At 35.5% G+C, this 12,152-nt stretch overlaps 2 protein-coding genes and 1 non-coding gene across 6 annotated transcripts in view; 1 reads left to right on the top strand and 2 right to left on the bottom strand.

Annotated features, from left to right (window-relative positions):
• Positions 1 to 2,620, top strand: part of LOC116006420 (C2 domain-containing protein At1g53590) — an 8,768-nt gene extending 6,148 nt beyond the window's left edge. For all 4 annotated transcript variants that reach the window (XM_031246807.1, XM_031246785.1, XM_031246799.1 and 1 more), the window contains 4 exons: positions 200 to 292; positions 371 to 557; positions 1,011 to 1,134; positions 1,289 to 2,620. In XM_031246807.1, coding sequence (XP_031102667.1) covers positions 200 to 292; positions 371 to 557; positions 1,011 to 1,134; positions 1,289 to 2,377 — 1,493 coding nt within the window. In that variant the 3' untranslated portion in view covers positions 2,378 to 2,620. The remainder of the gene's footprint in view (positions 1 to 199; positions 293 to 370; positions 558 to 1,010; positions 1,135 to 1,288) is intronic.
• Positions 2,621 to 2,679: 59 nt separating this feature from the next.
• Positions 2,680 to 4,135, bottom strand: LOC116006449 (pentatricopeptide repeat-containing protein At3g14580, mitochondrial). Its single transcript, XM_031246817.1, has one exon. It carries the CDS (start codon positions 3,971 to 3,973, stop codon positions 2,774 to 2,776), a length of 1,200 nt encoding a protein of 399 aa, XP_031102677.1. The 5' UTR covers positions 3,974 to 4,135; the 3' UTR covers positions 2,680 to 2,773.
• A 7,715-nt stretch (positions 4,136 to 11,850) lies between these two features.
• On the bottom strand, positions 11,851 to 11,925 carry TRNAQ-UUG. Its single transcript has one exon. It is a non-coding gene; the product is annotated as a tRNA-Gln (tRNA).
• Between the last annotated feature and the right edge of the window lie 227 nt (positions 11,926 to 12,152).

Raw genomic sequence — 12,152 nt, 5'->3', positions numbered from 1 at the left:
TTTTTTTTTTTTTTTTTTTTTTTTCCTCCTTTCCTTTGAGTTTTTGGTAGTGAGGGATGGATACTCTGAAGTGCACAATGCTAGGCCCATTCTGATCTTACTATTTTAGGATTGGTGATAATTCCGTCCCTTAAACAGCTTTTCTTATGATTGTTTAAATTTAGCAGTATGTGTGTTCTCTTCTTTTGGTTGTCTTCAGAAAATTGGTTCACGGTTGATGCAAAGGAAACCATTGCTCATGTTGTTGTGCAAGTTTTCGAGGCAGCTGGGTTGAAGCCATCAGATCTTAACGGTTAGCTCTATCTATCTAAGAGTATGACTGAATAAGAAAGAAACGTGTCTGGTAACTGTTAGAGTGGATTATTTTCAGGATTGGCTGATCCATACCTGAAAGGGAGACTTGGCCCTTACAGATTCAGGACCAAGACTCAGAAGAAGACGCTAACTCCAAAGTGGCAAGAGGAATTCAAAATCCCAGTTTGTTCCTGGGAGTCACCTAATGATGAGCTCAAGATTGAAGTTTGTGATAAAGACCATATTGTGGATGACTCATTAGGGTGTGTTGTCTTCTCCTTTTATATTAATTCTGTTAACATCGACTGGTTATTTATTCACAGGATGGCACTCAAGAAACGAGTTCATTCTTTTGTTTTCAAATGACTGCTCTGCACTAAAATCTATTCCTCATGTATTGTATGTAGAATTTCTAACTAAATTCCTCATGCTTGTTGGAAGACCTCATTGAATTTTTTTTAGAAGCTTAGTGCTCCATCTCTTAGTAGAAACTACTATGGAGTACTATTTTTAAATCGCATGCTGATACCTGGTAGATTTTGCTGTGTAAATCTCTTTCCTTCAATGGCTGGAGATGAACTGTATTTGGCTTATTCAAGTTTTATGGTTGTATCTAGTATTGCTTTTAGTTTGGAGATTAGTTTCGTTATTTTGCATAGCACATAGTGCTGTTTGCCCATTACTATTATGGAAATAATAGCAAGCTTCTTTCACAGAGAATGCTCCATAAAAGTTACAGACTTCAGGGATGGGCAGAGGCATGATATGTGGTTGGCTCTTAAGAATATTAAAATGGGGAGATTGCATCTTGCAATAACTGTGATTGAGGGTGACAAAAAGGTACCCCTTATCCTTTCACTTGATTTCATTGTGGACTTTGCACCAAAGTTAGAACAGTAATATCTTGTTTATACAATATGTTAATGTTTTATTAACAACCATGTGATTGATAGCTAACTTTTATTAAGATGCTAATCCTTGATTGGTTAACCAGGATGTAGAAATGGATGATGAAGGAACTGTTGATGATGAGCAAAACAGGGACTCCTTTGAAAATGATGCAGCCGATGTAGGCCCCCCAAGTGAATTACCTGATAAAGCCCCTAAAGTTGCAGACAGATATGAGCCCATTGATATTGAAGGGCAAGAAGAGACTGGGGTATGGGTTCATCATCCAGGTGTTGAAATTGCACAAGTCTGGGAGCCAAGGAAGGGTAAAGGTAGGAAAATTGATGGTGAGGATTCTGATTCTGTGGGAAGTTTTAAGTCAATGGATGGGAGTTTTAAGTTAAAAAAATCCGGCTCGTCTCATAGTGATGACAACAGGTCTGATGAAAACGAGAATGAAAATGGACATTCAATGAATCGATTGCATAGGGGTTTGAATAAAATCAGTGCAGCGTTTCACAGGAGTCCCAGAAATCACGACAAATCCAGTAACCTTGATGAGCCAGCCCCATCTCCACATATAAATCTCAAGGCGCTAAATACAAAGAATATTGGTGTAACGTTTGTAGTGGATGACACAGATGCTCAATCCCCTGAAAGAAGATCAAAAGAAGATGCTCAATCCCCTGCAAGAAGATCAAAAGAAGATGCTAAAGAATGTCAGGAAGGAGATGAACAAGATAGTCCAACTAAGGGGAATATAAAAGATAGGGCAAAGAACATGTTGAAGCATGTAGGGAGATCCGCTCATGGTGGCATAAAACATGTTCTTTCTCGTAAAGGATCAAGAAAATCAAAAACCGAGTCAGAGTTGACACCCTCAGAGAGAGACAACTCCGTGGTATCTGATTCTTCAGACGAGTCATCTGTTCTGTCATCAGTTGGCACCCCAAAAGTTGTACCAGATTCAGTTGTTCATGATACATCTCCTCCTGGTAATGATTCCACTAAATCTAGTGATTACATAACCGAGACTTCAAATGAAACTGCATTCACGGAGAACAAACCAGTAGATAGAGTTGGCCATGAAGATGCATGTGTGATGGATGATAATCCCCTCCCAGGGGCCCAAAAAGTAAATGATTTAGAAAGTTCTCAAGATTCAAAAATTCCATTGGAAAATGTTACAGAATAATGAGGCAATTGAGACAAATGCTCAGTTATGGTTTTTTGTACCTTATAAGTGGTTAGATTGCTCAGATTTGAGTGCATGTTATTGTCATTGTTTGTGTGTTCTGTACAGTCTCCTTGCAAACCATTATAGTACACTAGACATAGTGTAGTCTGCTCCTGAAACAATTCTCATGTTGGCTTATGCCTATGGAGTAAGCATAATATTACATGTAATTTTTATATATTTTATTATTCTTTTTGTTAATGTGACATGTTCTGTTTGATTTAGTGTTTTGTCTGATTGGCGTGACATGTTCTGTTTGATTTAGAAAAAGATTGCGATTTAGAAAAAGATTGCATGTGATGACCCGCAAAGGTTCACTAGTTCTTACAAAGAGTTTGCAAAGTGATTGCATTTCTATGGAGATTGGTCTGCAATAATGTCTTCAAAGGACATTATAACATAATTACAGCAATCTTTGGAATGTAAGAAGCATTCAACCATCTTTTTCCACATTCCCATTCTTGGTACAAACCCATGCCTCACCATCTGCTTAAGTACCCAGTCCAAATGAACACTCAGATTTTGATCACACAAGCCATGGACCATCAATTTATACGATTCGAAGCTCGGGTTCACACTCTTGTCAATCATCACACCCATGAAATCTTTGGCATCAATAAACCTCTTGGCATCAAGCAGCCCATACAGAACTTCCTGATAAGTTCCATCGTTTGGGTCACAGCCTTTATGCATCAACTTGTTGAAAACCTCAATCCCCTCTTCAACTCTCCCTTGCTTCCTTAGTCCCGAAATCAATATATTATACATGATTGTATCCGCCTCCACTCGCTCCCTTTCCATCCTCTCCAGCAACCCGAATGCCTCATCGACTCGCCCCCGGTCGCACAGTGCGCGCATAATGGTTGAAAAGGTCCGCACATTGGGCGCGCAATTCTGCTTGGGAAATTCGTCGAGCACCTGGAGTGCACCCTCGAGTTTCCCGCAGTTGCACAGCCCTTTGACGATGATATTCAAGCAACAAGCATCGATCTCCACGCCCAGATTCGCGGCACCCGTGTACACTCGATGGATAACTTCAAACTGCTTCGTGTTCACGAGCAAATTGAGCACGAAATTGAAGGTTTTCACGCTCGGCCAGCACTTGTAATTCGGCATGTCAAAGAGGGTCTCTATGGCTTTGTTTATTCTCCCGCCTACATTCCCGTAAATCCTGATCACATTGTGGAAAAACGCATCAGAGAGCCTGCATTTTCTCTCAAGTTTGATTCTTTCCATGAGCGTCTCAATTGCATCAATGTTCTTGGCTTCTGCTAGCTTGTTGATGACTGCGGAGTAGAGAGCCTCGTTGGGGGTATAGTCCTTGCGTTTTGACATTTGGGTCCATAGATTCAGAGCTGAATTTGGGTCTTTCAGATTCTGGAAAATCTTGATCACTTGTGTTGGGCTGAGCCAATCTTTGTGCTTGATGGGATTAAAGTTGTCATGATGTTGGATTTCAGGTGAAGAAAGATTTGATCTTTGAACAAAAGTTGAAGAAAACAGCAGAGATTGGTGGATTCTGGGTCTGTAAACAGTTAAGGAACGCAGAATCATTCTTCAGATCAGTCTTTTGGTGCAAAGAGAGATCGGTCGAATATGAAACTGGGAATATATATATAGTACAGGTTGAAATGTTAGGTTTCCGGCTTAATATCACGCACGGATCGCATGACCGTACCGTGTTAGACTCAATAAATAGATGAATCAACTAGTTAACTTACCATAAAATGGGCAGGAACAACAATAGTTTTAAGGGTTATTCTACCTTAGACACTAAGGTCTGATCGAGTTACACATGCCAACTTGGTTAAGTTCAGAGTACTTGTCACTAGTCTTAGACTTGACTATAAGGGGACTGAGGCAATTTGAATGACACAACTAGTTAGGAGCTATTGTCCTTCTTCTGATGAGCCCATGGCTGGACAAAATTAGTTTGACACCATATGAGTGTATGATTGGTTCTCGGGGTAAGAGGGGTTTCGGGACACCGCACGGATATTGGGTGTTGACTCTAGGCCCGTGACGTTAAAATCCAGTCATTAACTCTGCGCACAAGGACTTCATGTCTACACTTTTGCTAACCCTATTGTTGGAGTATTGACTTTAAGTCAGGTAATCGATCACTTGAGCTAATTTCATAATACAGGTTGAAATGTTAATTTAATCTTTATGCTTTAAATCTTTAATGGTTTAACATAAAAAGAAAATGGGCTATTCTCAAAGTCAGATATGGCATTGAATTGCAACATTCAATCAAAGTTGTGCCAAAATCAAATATTGTTTGTGGTATTATACAAGTTTGAAGCTAGGATCTACAAGTGAAATAGAATGAATCCTTTTGAAATCAAAGCTTGAAATGATCCCAGGACTATTACATTACAGTGAGCTATAAGGTTCTTGCCACAAGGAACTATACCCATGTTCCTCCAACAAAACTCCATCCCACAATTGCATATGATTCTCAACACCCACAAACATAACCGCATCTTCAATTTCATCTGCAGAATACTCCAACAACATACTATTCACCTCGTCACTAGGACAACAACACGCCATCTCCCCATCAGTGGTCCAATCCAACTCGAGATCCGAGGACGTGGAATAGTCCTCGGATGCACTCAGATCATACAACTGAAATTCCTCCCCAATGGGTCCATTAATGTCCTCGAATTTCATCTCCGTCATGGAAGTGAAATCATCTCCCCCTGCAACGGGGGCGAAAATCTCAGCTTCCAAAGACTGCATCACACTTATCAACCTTTCATCATCAGCATCCTCCATAAGTGATTCTTCAAGGAATGAAGCCAGTGCCTCGCTGTTGATTCTTGACACCTCAAAAGCACTCAAATCATACCCAATGTTTTCAGCCATTACAAGAAATTAAATCCAAGAATGAAAGAAAAGAAAGAAGCTTAGAATGCTGCTTTGTAATTCTTGAATGATGAGCTTAAGATGGTGCCTTTATATATAGTTTAAAGGTGAATTACTGTAGGGGGATCTGATATGTAGTGTTGTTGTTAGAGAATGATCAAACTACTTGAGCCTACCACGTGGACTGTTCCCTGTGGAGTCCAGAGAACCAACAAATCATGTGCATGCACCAAATTAATATCCTTAACTATGCAGAAACTGGTTATCATATCATATCATTGATATTTGATAATACAATAATAATATGTGTCTGCAAAAGATGGTGGGAGCTAGCTGGTTTGATTCTCAACTACTGGGATAGTGGGATGGTACCTTGTTGCTTCCAACCCTCTATTGAGTTGTATTATATTACTCCACTAAAAAAATCTTGTCTTATCATTATTCATTTGTCTGAAATTTTGCAATGTCACACAACACAACCAAGTTGGTCTGATCGGTCAAATTATTGTCTCACAAACAGATTACATACTCAACTCGATCTGATTTGAAATTGATTTTTTATTTGAACCAGTTAATATATAAACAATCTAGAATGATTTATTTTCTTGTGATTTTTTGTTAAGAACCACGGAAACTTTGTTTAAGTAGGTAGTGGCATATCATATGTCAATTATTAAACCTAATTAATAGCCAACACAAACAGGATGTTATAGTGAATAACTTTAATTTGCATCCATAGACATTGCACGTGCTCCTTTGGTTCAACGTATCTCATTTTATTAGCTTAATTATAAACTTCAGACTTGATTAAAGTTTGGGTATGATATGATATGACAGTTGTATTCCTCCGTTAATAATTAAGTCATAATAAGTTTAGTTCAGAGAATAATCTATAATAAAATAAATAAATATACTACTATATACGGAGTACATAACAATCAAACATGAATTTATTGACCAACTAAAGGTCGGTGAAAGCCAATTTTTTTTTTTTATTTTTTAAATAGAAACTCACATCTATCTACTACTTAAGTGTGTGCAAAACTCGCCTTGTAATCCTAATCATTAAAGGACTGCAAAAAAAGTAAATTAATCTATATTATCATAACTGGCTCAAATTAAGAAGGTTAATAATAAGTCACACTTTTATTGAGAGTCAAATTTATAACTTTATTCTTAATCTTTGAGCTTATGAATTTACAACGAGGATCACACACATATATATGTTTAAATTTGTCTTGCTAAATAAGTATTGAAGAAGTATTTTCCTCGCAATCATAGAAGTGTATTGAAAACAGGTGGACTAGCTTGGTACAGATGAACCTTCATTGCATACCAACAAAGGGACAATGAAGAGACATCAGTACGTATCTCCAGTAAAGATATGTTGAATTATTATTATTATGTATGTATGGGCACACATCAAAATAAAATTATATGAATTATATATTATGATCATACGTGCACCATGTTCCACTTAATTGTATGGTGTACTTGATCCATCATCTTCAGTACAGTGCATGCATGCTCCTACAAAAATTATTTTTGAGGTGCCCATTTTTTCTTTAAATTATATATAAAATTCAAGGTTCCACTTTATATGTGTGTGTGTGAAATTAAAGGTTATAGCGTGGATCGATTGGTAACATGTCTCTTTAATTTGTACAAACTCAAGTCAAAAAGTGTGTAGGGATAAAGTTGATTACCAGTACAAACTCAAAGTCTTCACAATTCACTTTGGGGTAGTCTGATAGATCTTAGGTATAAGAGTCATTGGTGAACAATGCTTTCCATAAAAAAGTGCAGAGTAATATCAACTATTCATTTAATTTGGGATGACCAATGACTCGAAAATAAGGGGAAAATATGGTGACACTTCCCGTAAATATTACAAAGACAAAGTTTCACGATTCATTCGCTAATATGTTATAATGCATTCAACTTGAGTGCACTTTTATAGACCATGAGTGCATTTCACATAGTAGCGAATACAAGCTTTGTCAAGTGTACTTTTAAAGTTTATAATAATTATAAGAAAATATTAGCGAATTTATGTTGGGCGTGGACCAGGGTTAAATTTAACATCATGCCATTAAAAAATAATGTTGACTATTGTACAAATATAATGAAATAAAATTACATATTTACTATTAGCTAACTTTTCACGATAAATGCTTAATTATCCTAGCAATTAGTATAAAGCAAGTTATAGGTTGGAATTGACTTCTCAGTGGCGCTACTACTTTTAGTATAGCAGTAAAATGTTTGTACTTCAATCTACTCAGACGACATACCAAAAAAGAAAACAAAAAATTGCAAACTCAAATTTTGCAAAGAACTTTAGTTCATTGCCTTTGATTTATTACCGACGACTATAGTACGTTACATTATATTCTAACTACTTGTACATATAGATCGAGAAACTCTAGTATTTTTTTAAAAATACTGTACTGATATCTGCGTCTCACGGATTGATTTAGCTAACCTAGCCTTAATGTTGAGGCATAGTTTCTTGCCATAAATATCCATAACCATCTTCAACCATACCATCCATTATCGTACTATGATTTTCACAGTTAGGGTAGTCTACAAACCAAGAGTTGACGACAACGCCCTCACTTGGTATGGAGAATGAAGATTCTATTTCCATTTCCATATCCATCTCCATATCCATCACCTTCAAATCATCGGATTCCCAGAAATGTTGATTTTTAAAATTATTATCAGAATCGTCGAAAGACTGATGATGATGATGATGAGTGTCTGTAAAGAAATGATCATAGTCATCAACGGCCGTACAGCCGTGGATTTCGGCTTCCAAGGATTGGATCACACTCCTTAATCTCTCGTCATCGTAATCCTCTCCGACCACGCCTTGCGGCGTGTCGTCAAGTATTGACATCAGCAGCGCAGAGTCAACTTCGGAGAAGTCGTGTACTAGGTTGTTGCTGAACTCATCGTCGCCGGCGAAGGATGCCCAGTTCTCGGCGGCCATATATGCGTTTTACAAGAGAAATTGGAAGAGATGAGAGTAGAATTAGTGGAGAAAGGGTTTGAAGATGATGCAAATTAAATACACACTACAAGGCAGTTGGTACGGTGTTCTAAGGGAAGGAGAATAATGGCCTTAAATAGGCAAAACTTTAGTGGCCGGCATAGAATCATTAAATAAATAATAATCTAAATTCGTAAATAAAGAAGTATCAAAATGTCACCATACCCCATACTTAAAATGGTGTGCTTCTTGCACACAATATTGCTTTAATTAATAAAGCTTTAAATTAATTAAATAATTAGTAGTCCCAGAATCAATCAATCCATATGAGTGCTCTTACATTTTTCTCATCCCAAACAGTGGACTTAATCTATTTCTGATTGTGAATAAATGGATGAAAATAGAATATGTCATAAATGCTTTTTTTTTTTTTTAAATACCATTTCAATATAATGTAAGTTCAAATCAGGAAAAAAAAAATAACCAGTTTAGTTGGCCTAAGTGGCCATGCACTTTCATCCCTTAAGAGAGGTCGGGAGTTTGAACCCCAATCATTATTGCATGGACCATGGTTCACACAACTGTGTGGACCAAAAATAAAAAGTACATTATTTTTGTACTGTAGGTACATTATTTTAAGGTACATTATTTATACTGTAGGTACATTATTTTAGGGTACATTATTTTTGTACTGAAGGTACATTATTTGATACTGTCAAATAATGTACCTACAGTACAAAAATAATGTACCTTCAGTATAAAAATAATGTACTTTTTATTTTTGGTCCATGCAATAATTTGCCTTTGAACCCCCTCTCATATAGAAAATTAATCTGACCAGCACTTTGGCCCTCAATTGGACCAGTTCAATGCGAATGATGATTAGTCTGATTATAGTACGGTCTTAAAGGTGCCTCATACAATTAAGGCCTACTTAAGACGCCTCGTGGTCTTAAAGGTGCCTCATACTTAAGACACCTCGTGGTCTAACAAAAAAAAATCAGGAAAAAAAAATGCACACAGATAGCAATATGAAGTTAGCATCCTCAATAAGGAAATCTATAAGCCTTATTTGTTATTCATATATGACCTTGTTCAATGGGGAGTATATCTTCACAACCTGCCCAATAGCTTATGTTATTATTACATAACAAAGAAAAATATTAGAATTATAACGTGCATGCTATTGTTAACTGTAAATAAATTACTAGAATGATAATTGTACCTATCAATTCATTCTCATCAACTTCTTGTTTGCGTAACAATTCTTCAAAAGACTTTAGGGGAATATAATTTCACCCATTTGTACTCCTTGACAAATGCATCATGCTTTAACAATAAATGTTAGAGCAAAACAAACAGTGAACTTAAAGTGATTGTATATATATATACTAGATAGGCTAATAATAGATACAATAGCTAGTAGTAATTTAAATCCATAGCCTTTCTCTTCTGTTTCTTCAACTCATATATTACTATAACTCTATTGCCGTATTCTATAACCTTGAATTAAAATCAATCTTTAAGAGTTCTAAATTCTTAATAAACTTTATATGCATCATTAAAATCTATTAATACAATTATATTTAAAATAATTAAATATAATTGTCATAAAACACTAATATTTAAATTTTTAGATTTTTTTCATATGGGAGTGCAGCCGGGTGCCAGTAGACCACAAGGTTTTGACAATTTGTTTTTATATAATTATTATATATAATTCGATATAATTGTACAAGATAATAAGGTCTAATATTGAATTTTTAAATTTTAAAAGTTTATATATAATTAGTTATTACGAAGTATAAGTATTTGTTTTGGGGGTGGGGGTGGTTCCATAAGCTTTTGCGCATTAATTAAAAAAAAATTGGGATTCCAAAAACACAATCCCACATGGTCAGCTTCTCAGGAGTCAATATCAAGCAAATGATAAACCAATCACATAAAAATAACATGCTTTGATATGTGTGATCCAACCATCAATAATGATTAATTAGTTAATATGGTACATATAGGAAAAATATATATAGATATTTATTTAAATTAATGGACATTGTTTAAAGAAAAGATAGCAAGTATAGTACTATCATAGACAAATTAAAGGCACTATAATAATACGTGTGACCCTGAACTCTTGATGCATGTTGCATCAATAAAGGCAGGACTTATTAAACAATAAAAAGAAACTTTAATAAGTGGAGCGAAGGAATTGAACTTAATTATCTGGTTTATCAAATAGATTATTACTCCGTATTATTATATTACCTTGAGCATATATAATTAAAGTGTGATCTGTAATTGATATGATGGGGATGCATGGCATTATTGGATGCATTTCTTTGAGTACCATGATTTTAAATTCCATAACCATTTTAAAATTTACTAATTAATTAAGAGTGGCCGGAGTTATTGTCAAATTTTATTTGAGTTTTTTTTTTTAATTTTTAATTACAATGTAGTATCTATCCATATATATAAATACCTAGTCAATGCCTTCACTAAGGTTCAAACGTGTGGCCTCCTATTTGGGAGAGCCAAAAATTAAAGGTATCATTGAGCTACAAGCTACTAGGCAAGTTTTTTCTAGCTTTTTATATATAGCATATGGTATCTTATCTTCACTATTATGAGATTAATTTGAATTCAGATCGGGTTATCATACCAAATGTTTATCACTACGTAAAAAAATATAGCTAGTAGCAAAACACAACTTTATTTTTATATACTTGTATAACAGTCAACACTATGTTTCGATAGCAGAATGTTGAATTATGACTCAGCTCTAGGCCTCCGCTCAACATGGGTCATGTGTGTAGAGCTCGACTCTTACTCGAAAAAAAAAAAGAAGAAGCAAGCCTTAACTTGTAATTGCATTATCAGTCTGTTTACCAATTGTTTCAAGCGATTATTTAAACATTTTTTTCAATGCATGTTACACTATTTACGTAATAACTTTTTAAAGAAGAAACCAAACGTTTTATTATTAATTTTTTTTGATTAAATATAATCAGTATACAGTGGGCACATGCATGATGAATCCCCAGTTCCCCACCTAAGATATATGGGGTGGAGTGTTCTCTCAACTACTTCAATAATGGATTATTATTGTTATTAGTGGGGAATGGGATATGATATATATCCTCCTTCATTATGAACAACATATTAATAGTGGTTTTGATTGGATGTAAAATGGGTGTGCAGTAGCTGAGGTGATGGAGGCATGGCATATATATTAATTATTATGCGATGCTTCTTTAATTTGACACCAATATAATGCAAGCTTTTTGCCAGCAGGTTCTCAAAAGATTAAAGATAGATGCTCTAAGCATGTTAGGATTTATATATTTATGGTCTAACCAAAGTTTATTCCAACAAGATATTGGATGCAGATTTTGGTTACCTATTATTATTATTATTTTGACCACACAACACAGTATTTGATTGGACCACACACTATATGTTTGTATTTGACATATGGGACTTCGGTATCAACAACACTCGTGGGTATATAAGATTGGTCTTGCAAATCTGATCAAATTATTGCGGTTGCCTCCAAAATAACAAAAGGTCCTACCGGGAGTCGAACCCAGGTCGCCGCCGGATTCAAAGTCCAAAGTGCTAACCACTACACCATAGAACCAATGACAAAAGTTAAATGACATACATTATATTTCTTGGTCAAATGTTTGAAGGGCCTAGTCTACCACGACGTGAATTGCTACGTAAATATAAAGAAATAATTGCACATTCGCTACTAGGTATAATTTTTAGCATAGCAATAAGCATTTGATCTAACAATTAGTGTCAGAGTAGGTCACGGTTACTGATACGCAAGTATAAGTAAATAAAGTTACATATTCGCTATTA

Source organism: Ipomoea triloba, chromosome 2 (genome assembly GCF_003576645.1).
Source record: "Ipomoea triloba cultivar NCNSP0323 chromosome 2, ASM357664v1".
Lineage (NCBI taxonomy): Eukaryota > Viridiplantae > Streptophyta > Magnoliopsida > Solanales > Convolvulaceae > Ipomoea > Ipomoea triloba.
This window is presented reverse-complemented; position numbering and strand designations above follow the sequence as displayed.